Here is a 27,027-nt window from a genome sequence, read left to right as displayed (position 1 = left end):
TCCCCCTCCCCCCATCTCTCTCTACTTTCCCTCCCCCTGCGTCTCTCTTTCTCTCTCTCTCTCTCTCTCTCTCTCTCTCTCTCTCTCTCTGCCTCTCTCTCACTCTCTGCCTCGCTCCCTCTCTCTCAAACTTGCAAAGTGACGCCCATAAATCATAAAATGCTCCCGGTCTATTTTGTTTTGCCTATTTTCAAAGTTGCAAGGCTGTTCACTTATTCAATTCATCCTTTTGCGAAACTCATGCACCAGTAAATACTGGTAAAATGGATCACCATGCTTTTTTCCTTCATAATAAAATAACATAACTGATATTTTATGCCGTTTGTTTTGTTTTCACGAACTATCGTAAGCGACGTATTGTGCAGTGTAAGGGACTGTACCGCTACATACTAACATAAATGACAAAAGTGGTCATTTTTCACTAAATAAATCGATTTTCTGAAGCAGTGACAGAAAATATGGCATAAAGTCTATAGATTCTATATACAAACCAAAAATCTATAGAATATATATATATGTTCCATTCATTCACAACAGGGTTTGAAAAATAAACTGCGCAAGACTTTAAACCACCGTAGCTCAAAACCCCATTTTTGTCGGTTACGATAGTACGTGGTTCTGGCGACGAAGTACGTGGGACGTTTGTGGTGCCATGTTTGCACGTAGCTCAAGTCTACTGAATCGCAAAAGACTGTTGTGTGTCCTTAGCCTTTGAAGACAACCATGACTTGACAAATTGGTCTATTTGACGGTGACGGTGGGTCTGGAGATGACTGATAAGACCTAACCTGGCTCGGAAGTTTCGCCCACAGTGTGGGCACTGGTAGTCTTGTGTTGAAATTGTGGTGGAGGCAGGTTTGAACTTGCCCACTTTGCGTTTTCTTGTGGCTTCGGCGATGTGCTTGGCCTCTGCTGCTTTGGCTCCCTTAGTTAGTTTGCAGCGCCGGGCGGGGCGATCTAGGGCCAGTGTTTCCCACGAGGCGTTCAGGATTCCCAGTTCTTTTAGTGAGACTTTGTGGCAGTGTTTAAAACATTTTTTCCTGCCCTCCAACTGAGAGATGGCCATGAAACAGCTCTCCATACATCAGCTGTTTGGGCAACTGGCTGTCCACCATTTTGACCACGTGGCCGGCCCATCTGGCTCGCGTTTTCTGGGGGAGGATGTAGATCCTGGGGATTCCGGCCCGCTCTAGAAGATCCGTGTCTGGGGCTTTGTCCTGCCATCTGATGTGGAGGATTTTACGGAGACAGCTCAGGTGGAGTCGATTGAGCTGCTTAGCGTGTCTGCTGTAGACAGTCTATGTCTCGCTGGCGTAAAGTAGGATGGTAAGAACCGCCGCCCGGTACACCTTCAGCTTTGTGGAGAGACTGAGTTCTCTGCGCTCCCAGACATTCTGGCGGAGTCTCCTGAAGGTGAAGCTGACTTTGGCTACTCTGTTGTTGATTTCAACATCCATGTGGCGGAAAATACCGTACTGAAGAGAGTTGGGGCAAGGACGCACCCTTGTTTGACGCCATTGGTCACAGGGAAGGTGTCTGACTCGTCTCCGTCTTCTAGAACCTTCACCATTACACCATCGTGAAGCTGTCTGACGATGGTGATGAACTTACTTGGGCATCGGTACTTCTCCGTGATCCACCCCAGTCCTTCTGTGCTGACAGTGTCGAAGGCCTTCGTTAAATTCACAAAGGTCATGAATAAGTCAAAGTGTTGCTCCTGGCATTTTTCCTGGAATTGGCGGGCAGTAAAGATCATGTCTGTGGTTCCCTGTTTGGCCCGGAAACCGCACTGAGTCTCTGGGAGGAGTCCCTGTTCAAGATGGTGTGTGTGTTTGTGTGTGTTTGTTTGTATGTGTTTGTGTGTGTATGTGTGTGTATATTTGTTGGGTTTTTTTGTGTGTATATGTATGTGTGGGCATATCATGAAAACAGTCTTAAGACTCTTGAAATTTAATGCTGTGTTTTATGAGAATGCCACATCAATTATAACTTTTAGAGCCCAAATTTAAGTTTGTCGTCTTTGTATTGAACAAATCATTACATATATAATTGAGAGGACTTTTAAATGTGAATATACTTTGAATTGGTCGCTTTTAAGGACAAGCGGGCTAACCCAGATTTCGGGGTTTTTTCAGAAATCCTGACCTACTCCCAACAGTGGGCATTGCCCTACCTATAGGAAAAGTTTGGTTTAATTGGTGTGTATATATTTGTTTGGTTATAGAGAAAACTCTCCTTGTCTTTTAAGGAAACTGAACAAGGGTCCAAAAAATGTACTTTCGATTTTCTCAAAGCTGCTTTCTTCGGGATAGCCCCCTTTTGCTTAAAAGTGACCAATTGAGGTGGAAATTTGCCTCATTATTGGAAAGTATTTTGTGCGAAGGACTTATTAGTACATGTATTTTAATTTTTGGGTCCAAACTGAAGTAAATCGTCTTTGTTATGATCCGATTTGTTATGTCATGAGGGTTATGAAAAACCTTTAACTTATTTGTAACAATGACATACTCTATGTTCTTCAAAGAAAATTTATTCAGCTTGTACCCCTGGGGCAGTGCCACTGACTGTAGTGTCTTTAGGCCATTCCCAAAGGGGGGACATTTCTGGTTCAAGCACAGTAGAATTGTAAATGGGCTGATTCATCATGTCACGCCCATAACTGTGCCTGATCTACAACAGGGAACTGCTGCTTTTTCTTTCCTAATCCTTAAGTATTATCATTTTCCTCTACTTCTTTTGTATGTTTGTCACTCTCTTGTGACCTGCTATTTCCGGGGTGCCTTGATAGTTGAAGCAGACCTTGTGCTGTTGAAGCTAGAGAGGTGAGCAGAGTAAGTCTGATTCCCTGTAAGGACTTCTCTGTTGACACCCACCCCTTGGCGCTCATATCACCTTATGCAGTTGCGAGCGCCGTAAAACTCTCTACTATAATAAAAATAAAAACACAGTTTGTAGTTCACTTATACTGTGGAGTATGCTTAAAGTGAACTCTTTGGGACCAGGAGAAAGTGTTCACTTTGTCCCAGGTTCAGTTTTTACCTTTGTGGTAGGGTGGAGGCCTAGAGACGGTAGCTACCCGCAGTGGTGGGTCTAGGGTGGAGGTGGGGTGGGGGGACAACACAGCGGGCGAGCCTAGACTAGAGCTCTTTCTTTCTGATTGAGATTGCGTTCGCCAATGCCGAGCTGGGATTGTCTGCCGATGCCAGAGGCAAAGAATTTTACATATATATATATAATTTATATTATGTACTTTCACAGCCTGGCGACAGTGACAAAGTCGGTCCGTTCTTTGCTTTCATTCCTTTTGTGGCGTTCATTTGATCCAATTCCCCCATCGTGAAACCGGTTCATTTTATCCACTATTTTTTTTACTTAATACAAATAGCGTTTCAATCGGGACCGCAGAATATCGTTCACCGATTGTTCAAATAAAGCGTCTTCACTTTAGACGGGCTTCACGGTATTATCATGTTACTTCTGGCTTCTGGTTTGTTCAGAACGTGTGCCAGGAACAATTTCATCAGTTAAATTTATTGGTTTTGCCTGTATTATTTCTGTAATAAAAAAAAAAATGTTGTCTAAATTATTATGTTTTAGAATAAAACCTCAGCTTAGCTGGAGAATTGTCTATTTCTAAGTATAATTGTTATTGTTGTTGTTGTGAAGGAATTGTGGATACTCATGTTCAGGAAGTCGGTCTGTAAGTTACTGTAAGAGCAATCATTGGGCTACATATGTGGAGAATTAGAGTTTTTTCCTAAATTTGATTTTGGTCCTTATACTTGTCAACCCCGGTATCTCACGTTTTTGGAAAGGCATAACTGGCAGGGTAGCAGCTCAAGTGTCGCAAGTCGGGTTTTGGCAAAAATCAGTGTCCATCACTTTTGTTTGAAAAACATATTTCAAGGCAGTGGGAAGGTGGTGAGCCTGCTCTGTAAAAAGCTCAAAGTTGTGTGATGGTTTTTTATTTTGTGAAAATACCCTTTTGAAGTTAAATTGCAAGTAGCCTATTCTTGATGGATTTAGGGGCGAAAAATGTTTGTTTTTTTGCTCTTCCTGGTAAATGTGAAAAACCAGAGAAATGATAGTTGAGCTGCTACCCCATGAAATATGTTGGCTAATGAATCGTTGTTTTAAGCTTTTGAAAAATGTTCACAATATTTGTTTTATTAATTAAATAAGAACGTTCAACATATATATTGAATGACTTTGGGGCTGATTTTGTAATTTTTTTTTTTTTGGTTCCTAATAAACTTGGGTCCATTCCATTGTGTGCACGACATGAGCTTCCATATATTCTGTTTGATTTCTGTACTCGATCAGAGTGAAGGCCTACATGAAGACATAGTCTGGGTACACTTTGATGTACGATTCCTACAGAAGAATCCACACATTCTCATCCACGTTGATTCCCCCACACAACAGGGCTGTTAAAATGTCCATCCTTTTCAAAATGAAAAATAATCAAACTGACAGGGCCTCCTACATATTCAATAAAGCTGTCCCCGTGGTTTTATGCACACAAAAAAAATTAGGAAATTATGCAAACTGATCACAAAAGTGTAAAATTATGCGATTCTGTTAATTTTAACAATGAATGATAATAGAAAATAATCAGAAATTATGCCAAAAAATGATAAAATTTTGCCATATTATGCGGGGTGCATAAAACCTCCGGGACAGATAAAGGCGGCCTGTCGTGCAATGAATGTACAGTCCCCAGACTTCATTGAATGAGGACTTTTTTTTATCTTGAACCTTTTGATAACTATTCCTCGGGACTGTGGCGTAAGGTAGAGGAGAAAAGATCATCATGTCTACAACTACAACAGTTTGAGGTTGGAGAGCCAAGATAGCTCTTTTTTATTCTCAACTTTCAAGCCACCTCTTCTCTACAAACCGTTTGACCCAACAGTTGATGAAAGAAGGAACACACAAGTTGTTAATCTGTCCCCGTCGTTTTATGCAAGAAAAATTCTGAAATTATGCAAACTGAGCCCAAAAATGTGAAATTATGCGATTCAGTTAATTTTAACAAAGAATTATAAGGGAAAATCATCAGAAATTATTTAAAAAATGATCAAATATTGCTAAATTATGCGGGGTGCATAAAACCACGGGGACAGGTTAATGACAGGATAGAGAGTGAGAGAGGGTTCATCATCACTACTGGGACTGATTGAAGCAATCTGCACAAAGGACTTGGAGATGGTTTGAGCAGCTTTCTGTTTGTCATTCCCTTAGTTAGATTCTTGCTCTAGTCTCCAGGAGTGGCATCACTTTACCTGTCCCCATGGTTTTATGCACCCCGCATAATAATTTAGCAAAATTTGATCATTTAAATTTTTTGCATAATTTCTGATTATTTTCCTTTATCATTCTTCGTTTAAAAAAACCCCCAGAATGGCATAATTTCACATTTTTGGGCTCAGTTTGCATAATTTCAGAATTTTTCTTGCATAAAACGACGGAGACAGCTTTACTCTGCAAGGTTTTACAATCAACGGAAATGAGATGGTCTGCCACGAGATCTCTTTAACATCATAGAATCTATAGATATTTTTTCTACTGTATAAAATAATGTGTGCTTGGAAAACTTAGCTTCCTTATAAACATTTACATGCATACATATGCAGAAGAAGAAAGTCTGGGTCTCGAAATAAATGAAGAAAAAACCCCCCAAAATTATTCAGTAATTCAGACATGTACCGACGGCACAGGTTTAACTGCAGATTTTGAGCTACAGAAAGGGACCTTACATTGATTCTAGATACACAAAGAGCTATATTACTATTTGCTGTATTTTCAATCACAAATTTATCACAGTTCTATACATTATCACAATAAAAAACTATTTGCTGGTCGTGAGGAAAACAACAGCAGTGACAACTAAAACCATTTTTAAAAAAATCTCCACTGAGCAACTTATCTGAAAATATATAGAATTAAAATCTAAAAAACCAAGTTTTTCAACAGAAAATTTTATTTCATGTACCTGTCAGCTTCAATTTATAAATGTGGCAAGGAAAAAGGAAGTGGATTGTATCACATCCACAAGTAAGGTGACCAGAGAGTGAAGGACAGGGAGGTGGATTACATGTATATTCTATCACATAGATACAGGGAGGTGGATTACATGTATATTCTATCACATAGATACAGGGAGGTGGATTACATGTATATTCTATCACATTATTATGTAGACAAAACAGGGGGCTCATCCAACAGCAATTGAAACACTACATGAAGGCATCATTATATCACATGTGTGTTTGACAACGACAAGGACAATCTTTCTTCATCTCGCAGGGAGACATTTGTCTTGGTCGTTTACAATGGCATTGGCAGTAGACGTTACAAAAGTTAGACTTAAAGGTGCACTCACGCAAACGCACAACAAGACAGGACATTAGGCCAAGTAGATACATGTCTCACGGGCTGGGACAACCCGCTCCGTAAAACATTCATTTTCTCTCTCTCTCTCTCTCTCTGTTTCATTTGTAGCACTGTGTGTTCAGTAACCTCACTGCAGTTGGTACAAATGAATTTCTTCTGTCTGTTCTTACTTTTTTTTAAATGTATCGTTTACTGCGGGTCGATAGTTGAAATTCCGATGTCAGTGGGTGGCTATGGTCACTAAGCATTATTTCCGCCTTTTTTAAGAACGTTTGTCTTGTGCAGATATTCAAAGTTACTTAGGTCTCTACCAATTTTTCTTAATGCCTTTTTTATCAACTTATTTAGTTTGTGTGTGTGTGTGTGTGAGAGAGAGAGAGAGAGAGAGAGAGAGAGAGAGACAGACAGACAGACAGACAGACAGACAGACAGACAGACAGACAGAGACAGAGAGGAGAGAGAAAGAGAGAGAGACAGACAGAGAGAGAGAGCCAGAGAGAGACAGAGAGGAGAGAGAGAGACAGAGAGAGAGAGACAGAGAGAGAGAGAGACAGAGAGAGAATGTTTTACGGAGTGGGAAGTCCCAGCACGTGAGACATGTATATTTCTAATGTCCTGTCTTGTTGTGCGTTTGCGTGAGTGCACCTTTAGGTCTAACTTTTGTAACGTCTATTGCTATTGTTAACGACCAAGACAAATTTCTCCCTGCGAGATGAAAAAAGATTGTCATTGTCATATTATATCACAGATGTATTGGGCAGCATGAACGTTCAAACATTAGAGTTGAGCAGATGTTTCTAGACACTGCACAAGACTTAAAGGCAAAGCGGAAAATTCCAATTGCATCATCGCCTTTCTAGCACAGCACAGGAACAAACCGAACACTGAAAGTGAGATGTACAACGGTCTAGCACAACACAAAGGAACTAACTCTCAAATGTACAACAGTCTAGCACAACACAAAGGAACTAACTCTCAAATGTACAACAGTCTAGCACAACACAAAGGAACTAACTCTCAAATGTACAACAGTCTAGCACAACACAAAGGAACTAACTCTCAAATGTACAACAGTCTAGCACAACACAAAGGAACTAACTCTCAAATGTACAACAGTCTAGCACAACACAGAGGAACTAACTCTCAAATGTACAACAGTCTAGCACAACACAGAGGAACTAACTCTCAAATGTACAACAGTCTAGCACAACACAAAGGAACTAACTCTCAAATGTACAACAGTCTAGCACAACACAAAGGAACTAACTCTCAAATGTACAACAGTCTAGCACAACACAGAGGAACTAACTCTCAAATGTACAACAGTCTAGCACAACACAGAGGAACTAACTCTCAAATGTACAACAGTCTAGCACAACACAGAGGAACTAACTCTCAAATGTACAACAGTCTAGCACAACACAGAGGAACTAACTCTCAAATGTACAACAGTCTGGCACAACACAGAGGAACTAACTCTCAAATGTACAACAGTCTGGCACAACACAAAGGAACTAACTCTCAAATGTACAACAGTCTGGCACAACACAAAGGAACTAACTCTCAAATGTACAACAGTCTAGCACAACACAAAGGAACTAACTCTCAAATGTACAGCAGTCTAGCACAACACAAAGGAACTAACTCTCAAATGTACAACAGTCTAGCACAACACAGAGGAACTAACTCTGCTTTCTTGCATTCCATAGAGAAACTAATAATACATGTACTGAAATGTACAACTTTCTAGCACAGAAACTGAAATGTACAGCTTTCTTGCATTCCATAGTATATTATAGAGAAACTAATTCACGTACTGAAACGTACAACTTTCTAGCATACCACAGAAACTATTACATGTTAAACTGAAATAAAGCTTTTTAGCATACCATAAAGAAACTACATGCAGCCTCTCTATTGCGACCTTCCATAAAACAGCATTTTCTGTATAGCCACATGGTGCCCAGGTCTTGACTTTCCCCTTTATATCATTTCATTAGTAATATTTTTGGTTTCCTCTCTATAACGACAACTCTCAATAACGACATCTCTCTATAACGACAACTCTCTATAACGACAACTCTCAATAACGACATCTCTCTATAACCACATCTCTCTATAACGACATCTCTCTATAACGACATCTCTCTATAACGACAACTCTCTATAACGACAACTCTCTATAACGACATCTCTCTATAACGACAACTCTCAATAACGACATCTCTCTATAACGACATCTCTCTATAACGACAACTCTCTATAACGACAACTCTCTATAACGACAACTCTCTATAACGACAACTCTCTATAACGACATCTCTCTATAACGACAACTCTCTATACGACAACTCTCTATAACGACATCTCTCTATAACGACAACTCTCTATAATGACAATAACGACAACTCTCTATAACGACAACTCTCTTTAAAGACATTTTTATCTGGTCCTGACGATGTCGTTATAGAGAGCAGGCTGCCCTGTAATACTGAAATGTACAACTTTCTAGATCTAGCATTACCATAAAGAAACAAATAGGTACACATGTACTGAAATGTAAAATGCAGTTCTCCCTATGTTGTTCGGGCACAGTATGATTATGACATTGGTCAATCAGCCCATTTACAATTCTACTGTGCATAAGAACATGTTAATGTCCACCCTTTGGGAATGGCCTACAGCTGTCCCTGTTGTTTTAGGCAAGAAAAATTCTGAAATTATGCAAACTGAGCCCAAAAATGTGAAATTATGCGATTCTGTTAATTTTAACAAAGAATGATAAAGTAAAGGAAAATAATTAGAAATTATGAAAAAAATGATCAAATTTTGCTAAATTATGCGGGGTGCATAAAACCACGGGGACAGCTGAAGACAACTTGAGTGAGTAGCACTGCCCTGTGGGGGCGTCCTGAATCTCTCTTTGACATTTCTTTGCATTTGTGTACCATGTAGGCCTACAGTGTACATAGCCAAATTGGTACAAAACAAAAAGTCTTCTGCATCTCCCCATTACTCTTCTGTACCTATGTATTGTAAGTCACTGAAATCTCAAGATGAGTGTGCTGCACTGTACCTATGTATTGTGAGTCGCACGTCACTGAAATCTCATGATGAGTGTGCTGGACTGTACCTATGTATTGTAAGTCACTGAAATCTCATGATAAGTGTGCTGGACTGTACCTATGTATTGTAAGTCACTGAAATCTCATGATAAGTGTGCTGGACTGTACCTATGTATTGTAAGTCACACGTCAAAGGAACCTCAACCTGATCCAGCTCCGGCCTGTTCTTTTCTCGGCCACGTTCTTCCTGCACAGCTCGTTGATGAAGCACACGCGTGGCAGAGACTTCCTGCAAGCTGCCTTCACTGTGGGTGTTGTCTGCTCCATCCACTTCTGCGCCGGCGGAGAGCTTCCGTCCACATGAGCAGGAGGGGCGGTGACCACACCTGACCCTACCACTCCGGACAGGGGTCCTTCTGGAAGCTTCTCTGGAGCCAAACTAGGACAACAACAATCGGATGCTTCCAGCTCCTCCTCCGAAGACTTCTTCTCGGCTAGAGGAGGGCTTGTGTTGACCGCAGGAGGGGGCGTGGCCACACTCGACTCGACGACAGACGACGGACCCGCAGTCACTTTCTCGGGAACCGAACTGCGACGACGACAACCGGATGTTTCCTCCACTCCTCCCGACTTCTGGGCTAGAAGAGGAGAGCTCGTGTGCCCAGCAGGAAGGGGGGACGACTGGGCGACACTTGGCTGGTGAGCGGCGGCAGACGTGCGGGTAGACGAACGCTTCCTAGGAACAGAAACGCGACAAAGACCAGATGTTCCCTCGATTCCTCCAAGAGATTTCTTCAGTCGTTCCATAGGTTCCTCAAATAACATGGACTTGAGGGATTCCACAGACTTGTGAAGATCTATCTCGTTCTGGTCCCCGTCTCCGACCCCATGAGCACGGTCTCCCGTCCCCTGACGAGACACAAAGGGAGGGAGAAACATCAAGTTAATCACCTCATCCCGCATGTTTTACCTCACAGGATTTCATCTACTACAGTGGGCTCCGCTTCAACGTAAACCTTTCAACTCCTGGAGATTTTACCGATGCAAGCCTCAAAATCCTGGAAAAGGGAGACAATCAAATAAAAATAGCATAGAGCTATAATATAACAGCGCGGTGGAACCAAGCGCTCGTCAATTTTTGGGCATATGGAGTTAATGGAATCACCTTAAAGCTTGTTCATGTCTTGCTTATGATGAAAAAAATGGCCCTTCTGTCTTCAATAAAAATTGAAATTTTGAGATTAAAAAAATAAAAAAAATAAAATAGTAGTAGTAGAGGGTTTTACGGCGCTAGCAACTGCGTAAGGTCATCATATGAGCGCCAAGGGGTGGGTGTCAACAGAGAAGTCTTTACAGGGAATCAGACTTAGACTGCTCACCTCTCTAGCTTCAACAGCACAAAGTCTGCTTCGACTTTCAAGGCACCCTGGAAATAGCCGGTCACAAGAGAGTGACAAACATACAAAAGAAGTAGAGGAAAATGACAATAGTAAGGATTAGGAAAGAAAAAGCAGCAGTTCCCTGTTGTAGATCAGGCACAGTTATGAGCGTAACGTGAGTCAGCCCATTTACAATTCTCCTGTGCTTGAACGAGAAATGTCCCCCCTTTGGGAAATGGCCTAAAGACACTACAGTCAGTGGCACTGCCCCGGGGGGTTATTTGAGATTGAAGGAGGAGAGGTCACTAAGTCTTAGAAGTAAAATTAGAGAGAAAATGGGCGCCATAGTTTGGTGACCTCCAAAGCTAGAGAGTCCTGTCTCTGGAAACTGTAAATTTACATTTTTCTGCCTTTAATTAACGTTGATGGGTCTTCAACTTCAAGCCTCTTCAAGCGTTTGAAGGGAAAACACCCAAATGAAATGGCGAGCAGGCAGAGTAGTACAGAAACACCATATATGATAACTGAAATGTCGGGTACCCGGGTATTACCCGGTTATCAAACTACCCGTGTTGTCCCAGCCCTACCAGGTACCCACTTCCACCTGGGGGGTGCGAGGAAAATCTGTGGAAAGTGTCTTCCCCATGAACACAAGGTCGGGCTCCTGACAGGACTCGAACCCACGACCTTCCTGACAGTACTCGAACCCACGACCTTCCTGACAGTACTCGAACCCACGACCTTCCTGACAGTACTCGAACCCACGACCTTCCTGACAGTACTCGAACCCACGACCTTCCTGACAGTACTCGAACCCACGACCTTCCTGACAGTACTCGAACCCATGACCTTCCTGACGGTACTCGAACCCATGACCTTCCTCACGGTACTCGAACCCATGACCTTCCTCACGGTACTCGAACCCATGACCTTCCTGATGGTACTCGAACCCACGACCGACCTTACGACTGCGAGTCTGAGAGCCTAACCACTGGGCCACCGACGCCTTAAATGTCCCCACAATGCCACACAATTCTATAATACGTGAAAACGTGTCCAGCACACCCACCTGTCCATCATTGTCCGAGTGTCCGCTGAGCACAGTGATCTCCCTCAGGGCGGGCACGATGATCTCCTCGCTGTTCACCTCTCGGCTCTCGCGACAGCCCAGCACAGACTCGTCAAGGTCGACCAAAGGGATGGGCGACAGCGAGAACTGGAGCACAACACGACACAGCAGAGGTCAAATCATCAAGGTGAACCTAAAAAGTCTGTCGTCATTTTCAAAAATACAAAATATAAATAGATCTAAATGTAGTTTTTACAATCTTAACCTTTTCGCTGCTACGCCCGTAGAATTTACGGGCCTGAACCATGTAGCATTGCGCCTATAGCCCAAAGAACGTACGTGACTATGACAGAGGTTGTTTTGATACCAGTTATAAAAGGGAAGTTACTGCTAAAATCTTGTAATTATTATTGGGGTACCTACCTTCCCTTTCTGTTTACCTCCATTTTCCCCCCATTTTGAAAACGTCAGATTCAGATTTTAGCTCCGAAGAGAAGATTAGATCTAGATCAAACACATCAACCATACAAAAATGATTTACTGGAAGAAAACACAGATGGGCTGACATGTATATTATATGGAACTAGCTGGGCCCCCTTTCGATGAAAGGAATGATTGGTGCTTTAACATCAACTAAAAGTCATTGGCCTACTATATTTACACTCTACTGGAATGGGACAATAAATCTTGAGAGATGCAAAAAATTAGGTCTAGATCTATACTCTCAAAACAAAATGCGCCTCGCGAAATATCACTTCCGGGTTTACTAAAATTACAGAGACAAAAGCGATCGGCGAAATAAAGAAATTTAGTTTTTTGCAGCAAAACTCACAAAAGTGAAAAAACCAAGGGCGCCATGCTCTGGAGAATATTTTAAAGAATTTTTTTGCGAAAATTGCATGTCGATCGATGCAGCCATTAAAAAGCCTTTTGAACAGCAAAATTCGGCCACCACAAATAGATAATAGATGTACGAGCGTTGTATAAGGTGGGAAAAGCCTCTTGTCTCTTCTTCTTTACCCGCAAACACTCACACAACACGTACATTTCCCTTTTTTGGGTCTCAGTTTATCATTACTCGAATACAACGTGTTGCTTATGTTGTTTTTGGAATCATGTTAATAACTCCAACTTTCCTCCATCTATCTCTCCATGAAATTCCCCCAAAATTATACAACTAGAAATGTGGTTTAATGTACAATATATGCAGGGGCCTATTTGTGAGGCAGCGTGGTGGAATCCAGGCTCTCGTCAAAATAATCAAAGTGAAAAAACTTGCAATTTTCTGCTGATTTGTGAATGTTTATTTATCTAATTTTTGTTTTTTGGCTCAACACCCATTAAAGAACTCATTTATGTGTGGATTTTTCTGAAAAACTGTGATTAAAGGTAAAAAAACGTAAATTTTTAGTTACCACGGACTCTTTAGCTAAGGAAATAACTAATCTTTGGCGGCCATTTTCTCACTAATTTTATCTCTGAAAATAGGTGAACCCCACCTCCTTCTTTCGCAAATATCTCGACTTGTATTCAAGATAAAGGGATATTTTTTTCATCAATTTAAAGACAAGTAAACAAGCTTTAACTCACTTGAACTGGGCCCTTTCACCAGTCACAAGCGTTGAAGACTGGCGTTTTTGGGGGTATTCCAATAAATCACCACAACTCTCAGAATTACCCTATTGTAATCATTTTTTGACACAGTAAAGTAACATTCAAGCTTAATTTAATACAAAAAACTAAAGTTGTCTAAGTCTAATACTTTAATTTGTATGATTTTTTAAAAATTGGCATGAATTTGATTTTCCGAAAAATTTCCAGAGACGTGACAAGTAGAATGAAATTCACTGCAACAACAAAAATAAAAGTTCAAAGTGTTCTGGTTTGATTTGTATACATGTGCGAGTGTTTGGTGAAAATATAAAAGCTGGTCTGTGCATTGATTCAGACCCATACACTGAATTACATGAGACATATGAACGGCACCACGTTGTGATTTCGTTGCGCGAAAAACAACACCGGTACTAGTGCTAGATCTAGCCCTAGAACTACGACTCGGGCCGTGTTTGGGTACATATCCAGGATCCTAACCATTAAACTCATCATATTCTGAGACACTAGAACTAGTAAAACGTACAGAAGTGTATAGAAAACGGCGAAATTATGTGATTCTTGTTCATGCGACTTCTTCGACCGTTACTACGACGCGACTGTCGGATTACTATGAGCTGTATAGAAAAAAACAAAGCGCGAGTTCCGGTCTGTTCAACCCCAGTTGGGGTCACTGTCCTTCACCTTCAATAACTTAAAAACTACCGGCCCCAGAGATACGAAACGAAGTCTAAGTAGCTCAGGCTTGGCCAAACAAGGGTACGAGGCGGGTCTCGCGATCCGTGCGTGATTTGTAGAGCGAAAAAAAAATTCCAAAGTTGGTCACGCAGGGCTTGTGAGACCCGTCGCGAGCGTCGCGGCGGGGGTCACGCAACTGTTGTGTGACCCGTCTGAAGTGAGTTAAGATGATACCAATTACTCTACATGCCCAAAAATTGACGAGAGCCTGATTCCACCACGCTGCCTCACATTTATCTGCGGCATTGAAGGGGTTAAAGCACATTATATTAAAAAGTGGCACTGCATAAAATTACCTAATTGTGTGAAATTTGAATCATTAAAAAATTTTGAGTTTCACAACGAGTCAAGCTTTTTCTAATGTAATTCTTTGAATATCTTGATAAAGACTCTGATAATCTGACAATTTTGATAGAGCAGACAGAACATGAAATTTTGGTGTCGGACCTCATGGTCTCAGTAGCACAAAACGGTAAAAAAATGTGGGCTACAACTTTGTGATTCTAAAGTAGCGTGGTGTCGTAGTTCCCACTCACAGACACTGGGAGGAACGTGTCCTTGGGCGTGCTCTCTTTCATTTTGGCCGGACGTCTGTGGGGAACCTGGGCCCAAAGCAGAAAATACTTGCTTTTTATTAGGTGTCTGTTTTCAGTCCCAAGTCATGATTTCAATTTTAGCTTTACTAGGAGTTTTACGGCATTTGCTAGCACAATAGGGTCATACAAGTGCCGAAGATTAGAGATGTCACAAGAGAGCAACAAACGTAAAAAGGAGGAGAGATCAAGGCAATAGATGTTCGAAAGGAAAGATTTGGTACCAAACGTTGGTAAGTTACGAGTAAAATGTACTAAAGCAGAAAATAGTTTAATATGAGGTAATTATGTGGCCTATAAAGTTACAACTGTCATACAGAATTGACCTAAAACTAAGCAAACATGGAAAAATAAGCCACACATATTACACAGAAATAGAAAAAGCATTAACCCATACACGTAACAGCTGGAGCATACACGTAACAACAGGAGTCTTTGGTGTATTGGTGTGATGCCTCAACATTACATTCAGTAAATTTCTGTGATTCTTTTTCAGTTTCCGCGTGGCCCTCCCCTTGATCTTTTACCCTGTGGATTCCAATCCAACACTTTCTTTGACAAAATGTATGGATGGAGGCGTAAAATATTTTCAGGGACAATGACAATGGAGTCTTCAGCGTAGGATTCGAGGATTACCAACTTGTCCAATCCCAATAGAGGGACTCCCAACATTGCTTTAGTAAGGTGTTACGGCGCCCACATGTTCAGAATAAGGTCATATGAGCGCCAAGGGGTGGATGTCAACAGAGAAGTCCAAACGGAGAATCAGACTTACTCTGCTCACCTCTCTAGCCTCAACAGCACAAAGTCTGCTTTGACTATCAAGGCACCCCGGAAATAGCAGATCACAAGAGAGCGACAAACATACAAAAGAAGTAGAGGAAAATGACGATAGTAAGAATGAGGAAAGAAAAAGCAGCAGTTCCCCCTATGTTTTTCCGGCACTGTATGAGCATGACATTGATAAATCAGCCCTTTACAACTGTACTGTTCATAACATGTTAGTTAATACCCCCCTTTGGGAATTTCCTAAAGACACTTCTGTCAGTAGCACTGCCCTGAGGGGGGGGGGGGGGAGGGGGAGCAGACACAGACGGAGAAAATACATACCTGCGGACAAAGCTCAATTCCCGCGGTGATATCCTTCCTCGACTGACCCTTGTCTTCGTCCATTGGCCGGCTCTTGTTCTCATTGATTGGCTGACAATTGTCTTCGTCCATCAGATTTTGACCGTCATTCTCAGCACCTGGAAATAAAAGCAGAAACTCCAACTTGACACGTTCGAAAGCTTCTTCTTCCTTTTTCCAGTGTCCAATCAGAGGCAAACACTGGCAATCATAGTTAAAAAAATCATTCCTCTGCTTAGATGCTCTCAAAAACCCTATGAGTCACCATGTGGTGGAATCAGGTGCTTGTCAAAATGATGAAATCAAAGAAACCGACATTTTTCTGGCAGCTTGGCATTTTTAAAAAATGTATTTTTTGGGGGGTCCACATTGTTTTTGTTAATTAAAAAACACTTTTCTGAGTAGATTTTACTGAAAACTTTGATCGAAGGCACAAAAACTGCAACCATTTGCAGGGTCCAAGGACACTCAAGCTCTGAAAGTCACCAAACTTTGGCAGCTATTTTCTCTCTAATTTTCTCTCTGCCACCGAGCATCCCCCACCTCCTTCAAAAGAAATCATGCGATTCTGTTAGTTTTAACTAAGAATGATAAAGGAATCAGAAATTATGCAAAAAATAATCAAATTTTGCTAAATTATGCGGGGGGCATAAAACCGCGGAGACAGATGACCCCAGCAGACCCAAGATCACTCAGAAACATTCTCAGCTTTGCAGGAGGCACCCAGTATGAGTACCTGATTAACTCACTTGCGACTGGGCCCTTTCACCAGTCACAAGCGTTGAAGACTGGCGTTTTTGGGGGTATTTCAATAAATCACCACAACTCTCAGAATTACCCTATTGTCATTATTTTTTGACACAGTAAAGTAACATTCAAGCTTAATCTAATACAAAAAACTAAAGTTGTGTAAGTGTAATATTTTAATTTGTATGATTTTTTAAAAATTGGAATGAATTTGATTTTCCGAAAAATTTCCAGAGACGTGACAAGTAGAATGAAATTCACTGCAACAACAAAAATAAAAGTTCAAAGTGTTCTGGTTTGATTTGTATACATGTGCGAGTGTTTGGTGAAAATATAAAAGCTGGTCTGTGCATTGATTCAGACCCATACACTGAATTACATGAGACAGATGTACGGCACGACATTGTGATTTCGTTGCGCGAAAAACAACACCGGTACTAGTGCTAGATCTAGCCCTAGAACTACGACTCGGGCCGTGTTTGGGTACATATCCAGGATCCTAACTATTAGAAACATCATATTCTGAGACACTAAAACTAGTAAAACGTACAGAAGTGTATAGAAAACGGCGAAATTATGTGATTCTTGTTCATGCGACTTCTTCGACCGTTACTACGACGCGACTGTCGGATTACTATGAGCTGTATAGAAAAAAACAAAGCGCGAGTTCCGGTCTGTTCAACCCCAGTTGGGGTCACTGTCCTTCACCTTCAATAACTTAAAAACTACGGGTCCCAGAGATACGAAACGAAGTCTAAGTAGCTCAGGCTTGGCCAAACAAGGGTACGAGGCGGGTCTCGCGATCCGTGCGTGATTTGTAGAGCGAAAAAAAAATTCCAAAGTTGGTCACGCAGGGCTTGTGAGACCCGTCGCGAGCGTCGCGGCGGGGGTCACGCAACTGTTGTGTGATCCGTCTGAAGTGAGTTAAGCACTCAAACACAAACAAAGCTACAAGATCTTTTGCCGTCTATAACCCGGTACCCATTCCCACCTGGGTGAAGGGAGGGAAATTCTGCGTAAAGTGCCTTTCTTTAGTACACGACATTGAGCTTCTCACAGGATTCGAACCCACAACCTTAACGGCTGCAAGTCCGAGAACCTAACCACTACACCACCAACATGCAATCTGCTCTAGCTTACCTCCGTCCGGCAGCACGGGAGACAGGAAGGGAGGGAACTGCACACGCCCGATGCTCTCTCGGCCCTCCACGGTGGTGGAGTTGCAGAACCTGCGAGTCTGAAGCGGCTTGACCACAGGGGTGCTGGAGCTGACCGCAGTAGACGGAGCGCTGCTCTCTGAACCGCACATCAGACCAGATAAGATAAGATAAGATCAGATGAGATAAGATGAAATAAGGTAAGATTGGATAAGATGACATGAGATAAGATAAGATTGGATAAGATGAGATTATAAGACGAGATAAGATACGATGAGATAAGATAAGATGAGACGAGATAAGATAAGATTGGATAAGATGACATGAGATAAGATAAGATGAGATAAGACAAGACAAGACAAGATGAGATAAGATAGGCCTAAGATTTCTTTGTTCATCATTCTCTAACAGCAACACTTCTAAACGTCAGCACTTATGACTGTCCCCGTGATTTTGTGACTTTAAGATTTTATGCACCCCAAATAATTTAGCAAAATTTGATCATTTTTTGCATAATGTCTGATTATTTTCCTTCATCACTCTTTGTTAAAATTAACAGAATCGCATAATTTCACATTTTTGGGCTCAGTTTGCATAATTTCATAATTTTTTTGGCGTAAAACCACGGGGACAGTGTTATATTACTTACACTTGTATTGCAAGTGCCGTACTTTACTTTTCCGATCCAGCGGCCATTTGAGTTCTAGCCCTTTGGCCTGTCCAATTATATGGCAAAGAATTGACAGGTTATTATCAGCTGAGTTCTGTTGCTGTATAGAGTATTTCCGATATCTGGGGTGGCAGGTAGGTAGGTGCTACGCAGGTCGCTAAGTGCAGGGCGGGTAAAGAGGTGGTGTGGTACTGTTTCATCCTGGCAGTCGCATAACGGGCAGTCGGGTGGGGTATCCTTGCGGTTCCTATTTAGGTAGGAATTCAGTGGGATGTGTTGTGTTCGCAGGTGAAAGATCGTGACTTGTTCTCTTCTACTCAGGGAACTTGGTGCATCTTTTGAGTTGGGAGCAGTCGTGTGTGCATTGCAAGTGCCGTAAAACTCTACCATTGTTTACTGTTCATTGTTTCAGGAAGCAACATCCCTGCACTCCGGACATGTCCATTGATGCTCCGTTGCTCTCTCCAAAATGTCACCAGGGTCTTTCCACTAATTGTGCCAGTACATATCTGGTTGAACTCTACCAAACACACACTAAGACAGAGAGTGAACAAGTGCTGCTAGAACTCATCTGTGCCAAAAGTGTAGGCCGATATGTCGGAGTAGGTGTACCCACCTGTGCCAAAAGTGTAGGCCGATATGTCGGAGTAGGTGTACCGGGACGAGGAGCTTCCCGTTTTGTACCACATCTCTCCGGAGTTGCTCCAATTCATCTGGCTCGCTGACATTATTTGGAAAAACGAAAGGGAAGCTTAGTTTTAGTAAGAGTTTTACGGCACATGTGACACAATAAGGTCATATATATAAGTGCCGAAGATTAGAGGTGTTACAAGGGAGTAACAAACACAAAAAAAGAAGGAAGGGAGATAAAGAAGATATATTTTTTATAGGAAGGAAGGAGCAAACCACACAAGAGCACCCGCCAACCACCCACAAGGAAAGGGAAGGCAAAATGTCTCTTATTGGAAGATGAAAGAACCAGAAACAAACACAGGTATAAATAATTTCCAACAAACAAATATCAGTCTTCTGTAAGCACCTTTCATATTCTCTGTAAACTCAAGAGGGTGAATCAAAGAACAGAAAAGTAAGCAAATACTTCTGGATAATAATCAATTACCTAAACAGCATTAACTCACCCAGCCCTAACACCAACAATATCGGTGTATGGAAAATTTTGCTCTCGGAACCGAAAACACTACTTTTGTTGAAAGCAGATTGTAGCCTAACTGGAAGAGTAGCCGTTTTTCATTTGGAACAGACTATGACCAGAAGTGCAAGCCCAAATTTAGAACAAAAAAAGCTATATTCACGAACCATATGAGTGGCGCGCCAAATTTGAACGCACTTCCTTTCTTCGCTTTTTGTTTACTTTTTTTATGCTGTATATATATACCTTTTTCCACGGAGCATTGCATAAGAACTTTGACATATTTTGCTTACAAATTTTCAATGCACACAAATAAAGATTTGAATAAAATGTGTACAAATTTGTGTAGCATACATTAAATTTTAGTTGGCTACTGTATTTTTTTCTATTTTTTTCTATTTTTTAAAAAGTGGAAAAAATCTCTGGAAAGCTGACAATCCGGAGTGTAGGTCTAGAGCTGAGTGACTTACAAGAAAAAAAATGAAAACTAGTTCCAACTTGGAGAAAACGGTAAAAGTAGTAAATTTGTCAAATAAACTTAAAAGAAATCCAATTGCCTGTTCCTACACAAACCTTCAGAAAAATGTTTCCAATAGCTAAGCCACCCAGTTTTGTTGAGAGAAAAAAACAGCTGTCTTATACTCTTACACTTACACAGTGTCATTATAAATTTAATTTCAAATGTTGGCGGGGGTGGGGGGGAGAAATGGTTGTTTGTACAGGTGATTGTCTTCTACATGTAGCCCTTAGTAGAGCAGGATGAGCGGTATACCAAAGGTAGCCCCCAGTAGGACAGGTTGAGAGGTATACCAAAGGTAGCCCTCAGTAGGACAGGTTGAGAGGTATACCAAAGGTAGCCCTCAGTAGGACAGGTTGAGAGGTATATCAAAGGTAAACCTCAGTAGGACAGGTTGAGCGGTATACCAAAGGTAGCCCTCAGTAGGACAGGTTGAGAGGTATACCAAAGGTAGCCCTCAGTAGGACAGGTTGAGAGGTATACCAAAGGTAGCCCTCAGTAGGACAGGTTGAGAGGTATACCAAAGGTAGCCCTCAGTAGGACAGGTTGAGAGGTATACCAAAGGTAGCCCTCAGTAGGACAGGTTGAGAGGTATATCAAAGGTAGCCCTCAGTAGGACAGGTTGAGAGGTATACCAAAGGTAGCCCTCAGTAGGACAGGTTGAGAGGTACACCAAAGGTAACCCTTAAAGGTAGCCTTCAGTAGGACAGGTTGAGCGGTATACCAAAGGTAGCCCTCAGTAGGACAGGTTGAGAGGTATACCAAAGGTAGCCCTCAGTAGGACAGGTTGAGCGGTATACCAAAGATAGCCCTCAGTAGGACAGGTTGAGCGGTATACCAAAGGTAGCCCTCAGTAGGACAGGTTGAGAGGTATACCAAAGGTAGCCCTTAAAAGTAGCGCTCAGTAGGACAGGTTGAGAGGTATACCAAAGGTAGCCCTCAGTAGGACAGGGTGAGAGGTATATCAAAGGTAAACCTCAGTAGGACAGGTTGAGCGGTATACCAAAGGTAGCCCTCAGTAGGACAGGTTGAGAGGTACACCAAAGGTAACCCTTAAAGGTAGCCCTCAGTAGGACAGGATGAGCGGTATACCAAAGGTAGCCCTCAGTAGGACAGGTTGAGCTGTATACCAAAGGTAGCCCTCAGTAGGACAGGTTGAGAGGTATACCAAAGGTAGCCCTCAGTAGGACAGGTTGAGCGGTATACCAAAGGTAGCCCTCAGTAGGACAGGTTGAGCGGTATACCAAAGGTAGCCCTCAGTAGGACAGGTTGAGAGGTATACCAAAGGTAGCCCTCAGTAGGACAGGGTGAGAGGTATACCAAAGGTAGCCCTCAGTAGGACAGGTTGAGAGGTATACCAAAGGTAGCCCTCAGTAGGACAGGTTGAGCGATATACCAAAGGTGAATCAGCCACTCACAGCTGGCCGTGACCCAGGAAGTCTCCTTCTCTGTGGACCCGAGGCTCTCTGTCCTCTTCCGCATCGCGGAGTCGCCGTCGCTGGCAGCGAGGGTCACAAGGTCAGACGCGGACAGCACCGCCCAGTCTCGGGAAACGCATCCTACGAAAGAAAACCGGTTTTTAGTTTTAGTATAGTATGTATAAGTTTTACGGCATTTGCAATGCAATCAAGTCATATAAGTGCTGAAGATTAGAGGTGTTGATTGAGAGTAGCATACAAAGTATGAAAGAAGGAGAGAAAAGGATGATAGATGTTTTAGTTTTAGTAAGAGTTTTAAGGCACTTGCAACACAATAAGGTCGTGTAAATGCCGAATTTAGAGGTGTTACGAGGGGGTAACAAACACAAAAAGAAGAAGGGGAGATAAACACGATAGATGTTTGATAGGAAAGAAGGAGTAAACCACACCAGAGGACCCGCCAACCACCCACATGACGATAGGTGTTTGATAGGAAAGAAAGAGCACAATAACACACCAGAGCACCCGCCAACCACCCACAAAGAAATTGGTAAATGAACACAAAAAGAAATCGATAAATCAGTCAGAATGACAGCCAGACCTCAGGTAGCAGCCGTGCACTTTCTGTCCCTGAAGGTCATTGGATTGATTCCCCACGTACTTCCTCGTGTGAGGTCTTGTCATGTTATATGTGAGGCATCCTGGTCAAATCAGGCGCTCGGCAAACTAATCAAATCCAAGATTTCGGCATTTTTTCGCCAGTTTGACAATTTTTTGTTCAAATTTGTTCTTTTGCTCAATAACTTTTATATCCATTTAAAAAGATATTTTTATGTGGATTTTGCTGAAAAACATTGATTAAACACTCAACAAATGTAAATTTTCAGCTTCCAAATATTCTCAAGCTTTGGAAATCAACAAACTTTGAGGGCCATTTTCTCGCTAATTTTACCTCTAGAACCTGGAATCCCTAACCTCATTCAATCACAAATATCTCAACTTCTAATTAAGATAGATGTGTATAATTTTCATAGAAACATAGTCAAAGGAACAAGCTTTAAGATGTGTACCAACGACTGTTCCAGATGTGCAAAAATTGAGGAGCGCCTGATTCCACCGTGTCGTAACACACAATATGTCGTATGTTGGAGTTTCAACAAACCGCGCACGCCGTATTTTCTGTGAGGTGTGTCGAGATGCAGTTTTTTTCCTTCATCAAACTGTCAAAGAGCACTTTATCACACACATGCCATCTGCCGGCACGCTGACTTTATCAAAACAAAGTAAGGGATTCTCAACGTTATCACTTTTTTTCATAGTACAGGATATATTCCCCCCCCTCCTTTAAGATTTCTTTTTTTAGTTTTAGTAAGGTTTTACAGCGCTCGCAACTGCATACGGTCATATTAGAATCACGAGGTGGATGTCAACAGAGAAGTCTAAACGGGGAATCAGGCTTATTCTGCTCACCTCTCTAGCCTCAACAGCACAAAGTCTGCTTCAACTATCAAGGCACCCCGGAAATAGCAGTTCACAAGAGAGTGACAAACATACAAAAGAAGTAGAGGAAAAATGGAGAGGGTAAGGACAAGGACAGAAAAGGCAGCAGTTCCCCCTATGTTGTTCCGGCACAGTAAGAGCATGACATTGATAAATCAGCCCATTTACAATTCTACTGTACATAAGAACATGTTAATATCCCCCCCTTTAGGAATGGCCTAAAGACACTTCAGTCAGTAGCAGAGCCCTGATTGGGGGTGTCATATTTCTTTAATAGCGACAACACTGAGGTAAATGAAATGAATGAGTCTCTCACCTGCTTCTCTCCTTGGAATTTCAAGGCTGTCCGTCTTACTCACATCTTTACACTCAGCATTCCCCGATCGTGAAAATCCACTGACAGGTAGCAGAAGAGGAGACGACAAACGCGCCCGCTTCCCTTCCGTTTCCGCAACTCCTGCCTCAGCCTTGCCTCTGTTCTTGTTCACATTGGCAACTTCCCCTTCAATCATCAGACCCAAGCTACTGGTCGAGCTGGTGGCTTCGTCACTTTTCCCGTCTTCATCAACGGTGCTGTACGATTCTCGCTTCTGGGGTCTTGGAACATTGTTACCTCTAGTTTTGCTGTGACCATCTCCAGTGGAGGGCTTGGCCCTTGATCTTGTCTGCTGTTTAATTGAAGGGGAAGTTACCAAAGTGAACAAGAACAGAGGCAAGGCTGTATGCTTCCGCGGAAGCCGAGAATGTTTCTGAGTGTTCTCAGAGGGTCTGCTGGGGTAATAATAGTTGTAAAGCGCATAGAGCATGCTCTTGAGCAAGGATATGCGCTATATAAAAGCAATTATTATTATTATTCTGTCCCGGCAGAAAACAGAAACAAACAATACCGTATACAATAGCTGCCAATTTTTAAAAACCCCCCAAAAAAACCCAAACCATAATCTCTCTGTCAGATGGGTGGTACAGTTTGGCACAAATAGAAAACTTTTAAACTGGGACGTATATATTTTTCAAGAACGGTTTATTAATGCAGTGAAATTACAAATCCATTAATTGTTGTACATATGCAAACTCAAAGATCGAAACTAAAGCAAGAATATACATAAAAACTTTGACAGGGTTGTTGCTAGAGTTAACTCCGAGAAGTCGGGATGTCATCCCCCCCCCCCTCCCCTCCCCCAAAAAATGTTTCAATAGACAAGAACGACAAAATAATTACAATGAAAGATCAACTACACCTTTTTCTGTTTCCAAGAGACGTCCAAAAACAACTGGACTGAACTGCCATCTGAGGTGTCGTTGGATTGGTTCTTCACACCGCCTCCAGCCTTCTGTTGCTTCTTTGGGATCCTGATTTTACAAGCGGAACAGGGAGAAATAAGAAGAGGTGAGTCTCTCGATAATTTCTAATTTCCAACACCTGCACAGACAATCCATGGGTGGTTGGCGTTTTTTTTTCCCTTGTTAGGACCAGTAAGAATATTTACTTGAAACAATCCGTTTACGCAGGAAATCAGATACAACACGAAATGGCTTGTAGGTGTAAGTATTTTGTACTTGAAATAAGTAGACACAGAGGAAGGAGGTGTGAATTGGTAGAGAGCAATTAATAACTTCAAAAGACCTTCTTTCTATTTGTATTAATTCATAAAGCAGCAAATACATCGTATTAAATCAAAATAAAAGCAGAAAGTTTATTTTTGTGTTGTAGATGTAGGTGTTTTCAGATAAGTAACCTTTACCAGTATTGCCAAAGATAAAGGTATTGTCGGCCATCTGTTGAAATGTACTAAGCCCCAAATTTCTATTTTAAAAAAATACATAGCAGATTCTTAATATGTGGTATTGATTGCATGTGCTCCAGAAACATTATGCCAAATTTCAAATTCTAAATGTTGAAAAAAAAAAAGCAAGAAAAAGCATAAAATGAAGGTACAATTAATTGTTAAAAAATCGAAACCACATTTTTTTTTTTACTCTGAAAAATTTGGCTTTCTGGGCTGAGTAAAGTTGAAGAGCTTGCTGACCATATTGAGTGGCCAAACCTTTTCTTAGTCTTCTTTGGATTCTTGTTTGCCACAGAATCAGTTTCAAAATTTGATCTCTTGTGATCTGAAACAAAAACAAAAAATAAATAAATAAAAAGCCATAATTTGAACATCATAGACTTTTCATACAAGTCACCAGCGATGCAAACCCAGCGCAGGGGCTCTCGTGGCCTAGAGGTTAAGGTGTTGGCCTCTCATTCAAAGGTCCCGGGTTCGAATCCGGGTAGTGACCGAAAAATTTTCTTTTCTAAAATTGTCTTCTTTCACCTCCTTTCCTGCTCTCCAGCAATGCTCTGTCGTCTGCTTTCTGCCCCCACCCCCTCACCTCCTTTGCCCCCTCCTCTGGGCTCCTGACTCTTTCTGCAGCCTTTCTACAGTTACTCCTTGGCTCCTCCTTGCTGCTGTCTTTCTGCCACACCCCTGATCTTCAGGTAGGAAAGATCTAGACCTAGCGTTCTCGGACAAGGGCGAAAAATCTCGGGAGGGCCCGTGAGCAAGTTGCGCACGATAAAGATCCCTTGGTGGTCTAAAATCGATAAGAGTAGGCTTCGGCCGCCACACAGGCAAAATTCAAAATTTCCCACCAACTGAAAATATTAGGTGTGTCCCGCGCTCTCATATATGACCTTGTGCAGTTGCGAGCGCCGTAAAACACTTATACCCCCCCCCCCCCAGCTCAAACATTAGCATGCTCAGATATAATGCTCCATAAACTTTTCAGTGGCTATTACTCCAGCAGACCTTAAAACATGTCTTAAAAACATTCTTGGTTTCCCCAAAAAGCATACTTTGTGATAAAATACAAACAAACAGACAAGATACTACCTTGAGTTAATTAAATAAACACTTCACACAAAACATTTTCTCATCATAGCAAGCAACAGTGACCCTCTTTATGAGTCTATGGTGGTGTCACAATAACTTATCTATTTTTGGTGGCCATTTTACGATTATCCTGTCAAGTTGCCAGGGTTCTATCATAACTTCAAGGTATTATATAAGTGGTAGCAGTCCTGTAAGAAGCATCATAACTATATCGTTAGATAACCCGGCCTTACCTCTCTCCATCAGCTTGTCAAATAAAGACTGTTTGGATGTCTGGCCACCAGCTTGTTTTGAGTAAGTCCGGCCACGAGATGCCATATCTTCATTAGAAATCTTGATTCGAGGGGTTTGGTCTTGAGTGGGGGAAAAAAGAGGATATTTAAGAGACTGTATAGAGGCTACTGCGCAGTGGTGTTTTTGAGAGAATAACAGAGACGAGACAGACAATTTAAATATAATGTAATAATATTATATACATAATAACTAAAACATTTTGTTGAGTGTTGAGTAGCAGATCAACCGTGGAATGGTGGTTTTAAAACAAACAAAAAGTAGCCTACTTATTTCTTACAGTTACACAGACACCATCAATAAAATAGAGAGAGAAATGAGAGAGAGAGGGGCGGAGGGAAGGGAGAGAGAGAGGGGGGGGGGGGGGTAGAGAGAAGGAAAGAGAGAGAGAGAGAGAGAGAGAAAGAAGGAGGAGCGAGAGGGGGAGGGGCAGTCACTCATGTTAGTTTAATTAAGTACATTGGATAAATAGACCTCTCCAGATCAACTATCTAGACCTAGATCTAGATCTAGATTCTAGCCTGTTTTGAAAACTGCAAGCATGAGCGAGGGGGACACTTTCAATCACTTCGTATCATGGTGTTGCAGAGAACTCTTCAAAGTTGAGTCAGTTATGACAGGATGTAGATGTAGATCTAGATCTAGCGGCGCTTTTTCGGTAGTTCCCACCCCACAATTGTTATTCGCCGGTTTTGGCCCCAAGAGTAGGGGGGTTTCAGGGGGGC

General features: G+C 41.8%; 1 protein-coding gene across 1 annotated transcript in view; it reads right to left on the bottom strand.

Moving 5' to 3' along the window:
* Positions 1 to 9,241: 9,241 nt before the first annotated feature.
* LOC101858041 overlaps positions 9,242 to 27,027 on the bottom strand; it is an 18,251-nt gene continuing 465 nt past the window's right edge. Inside the window, exons 2-12 of the mRNA XM_005101410.3 lie at positions 26,245 to 26,364; positions 25,184 to 25,250; positions 24,377 to 24,488; positions 23,455 to 23,806; positions 21,639 to 21,779; positions 19,170 to 19,274; positions 17,867 to 18,022; positions 15,962 to 16,098; positions 14,795 to 14,860; positions 11,910 to 12,056; positions 9,242 to 10,370 (exon numbers count right to left, since the gene is read on the bottom strand). Coding sequence (XP_005101467.1) covers positions 9,651 to 10,370; positions 11,910 to 12,056; positions 14,795 to 14,860; positions 15,962 to 16,098; positions 17,867 to 18,022; positions 19,170 to 19,274; positions 21,639 to 21,779; positions 23,455 to 23,806; positions 24,377 to 24,488; positions 25,184 to 25,250; positions 26,245 to 26,329 — 2,088 coding nt within the window. The 5' untranslated portion in view covers positions 26,330 to 26,364 and the 3' untranslated portion in view covers positions 9,242 to 9,650. The remainder of the gene's footprint in view (positions 10,371 to 11,909; positions 12,057 to 14,794; positions 14,861 to 15,961; positions 16,099 to 17,866; positions 18,023 to 19,169; positions 19,275 to 21,638; positions 21,780 to 23,454; positions 23,807 to 24,376; positions 24,489 to 25,183; positions 25,251 to 26,244; positions 26,365 to 27,027) is intronic.

This window comes from Aplysia californica, unplaced genomic scaffold (genome assembly GCF_000002075.1).
Source record: "Aplysia californica isolate F4 #8 unplaced genomic scaffold, AplCal3.0 scaffold00282, whole genome shotgun sequence".
NCBI lineage: Eukaryota > Metazoa > Mollusca > Gastropoda > Aplysiida > Aplysiidae > Aplysia > Aplysia californica.
This window is presented reverse-complemented; position numbering and strand designations above follow the sequence as displayed.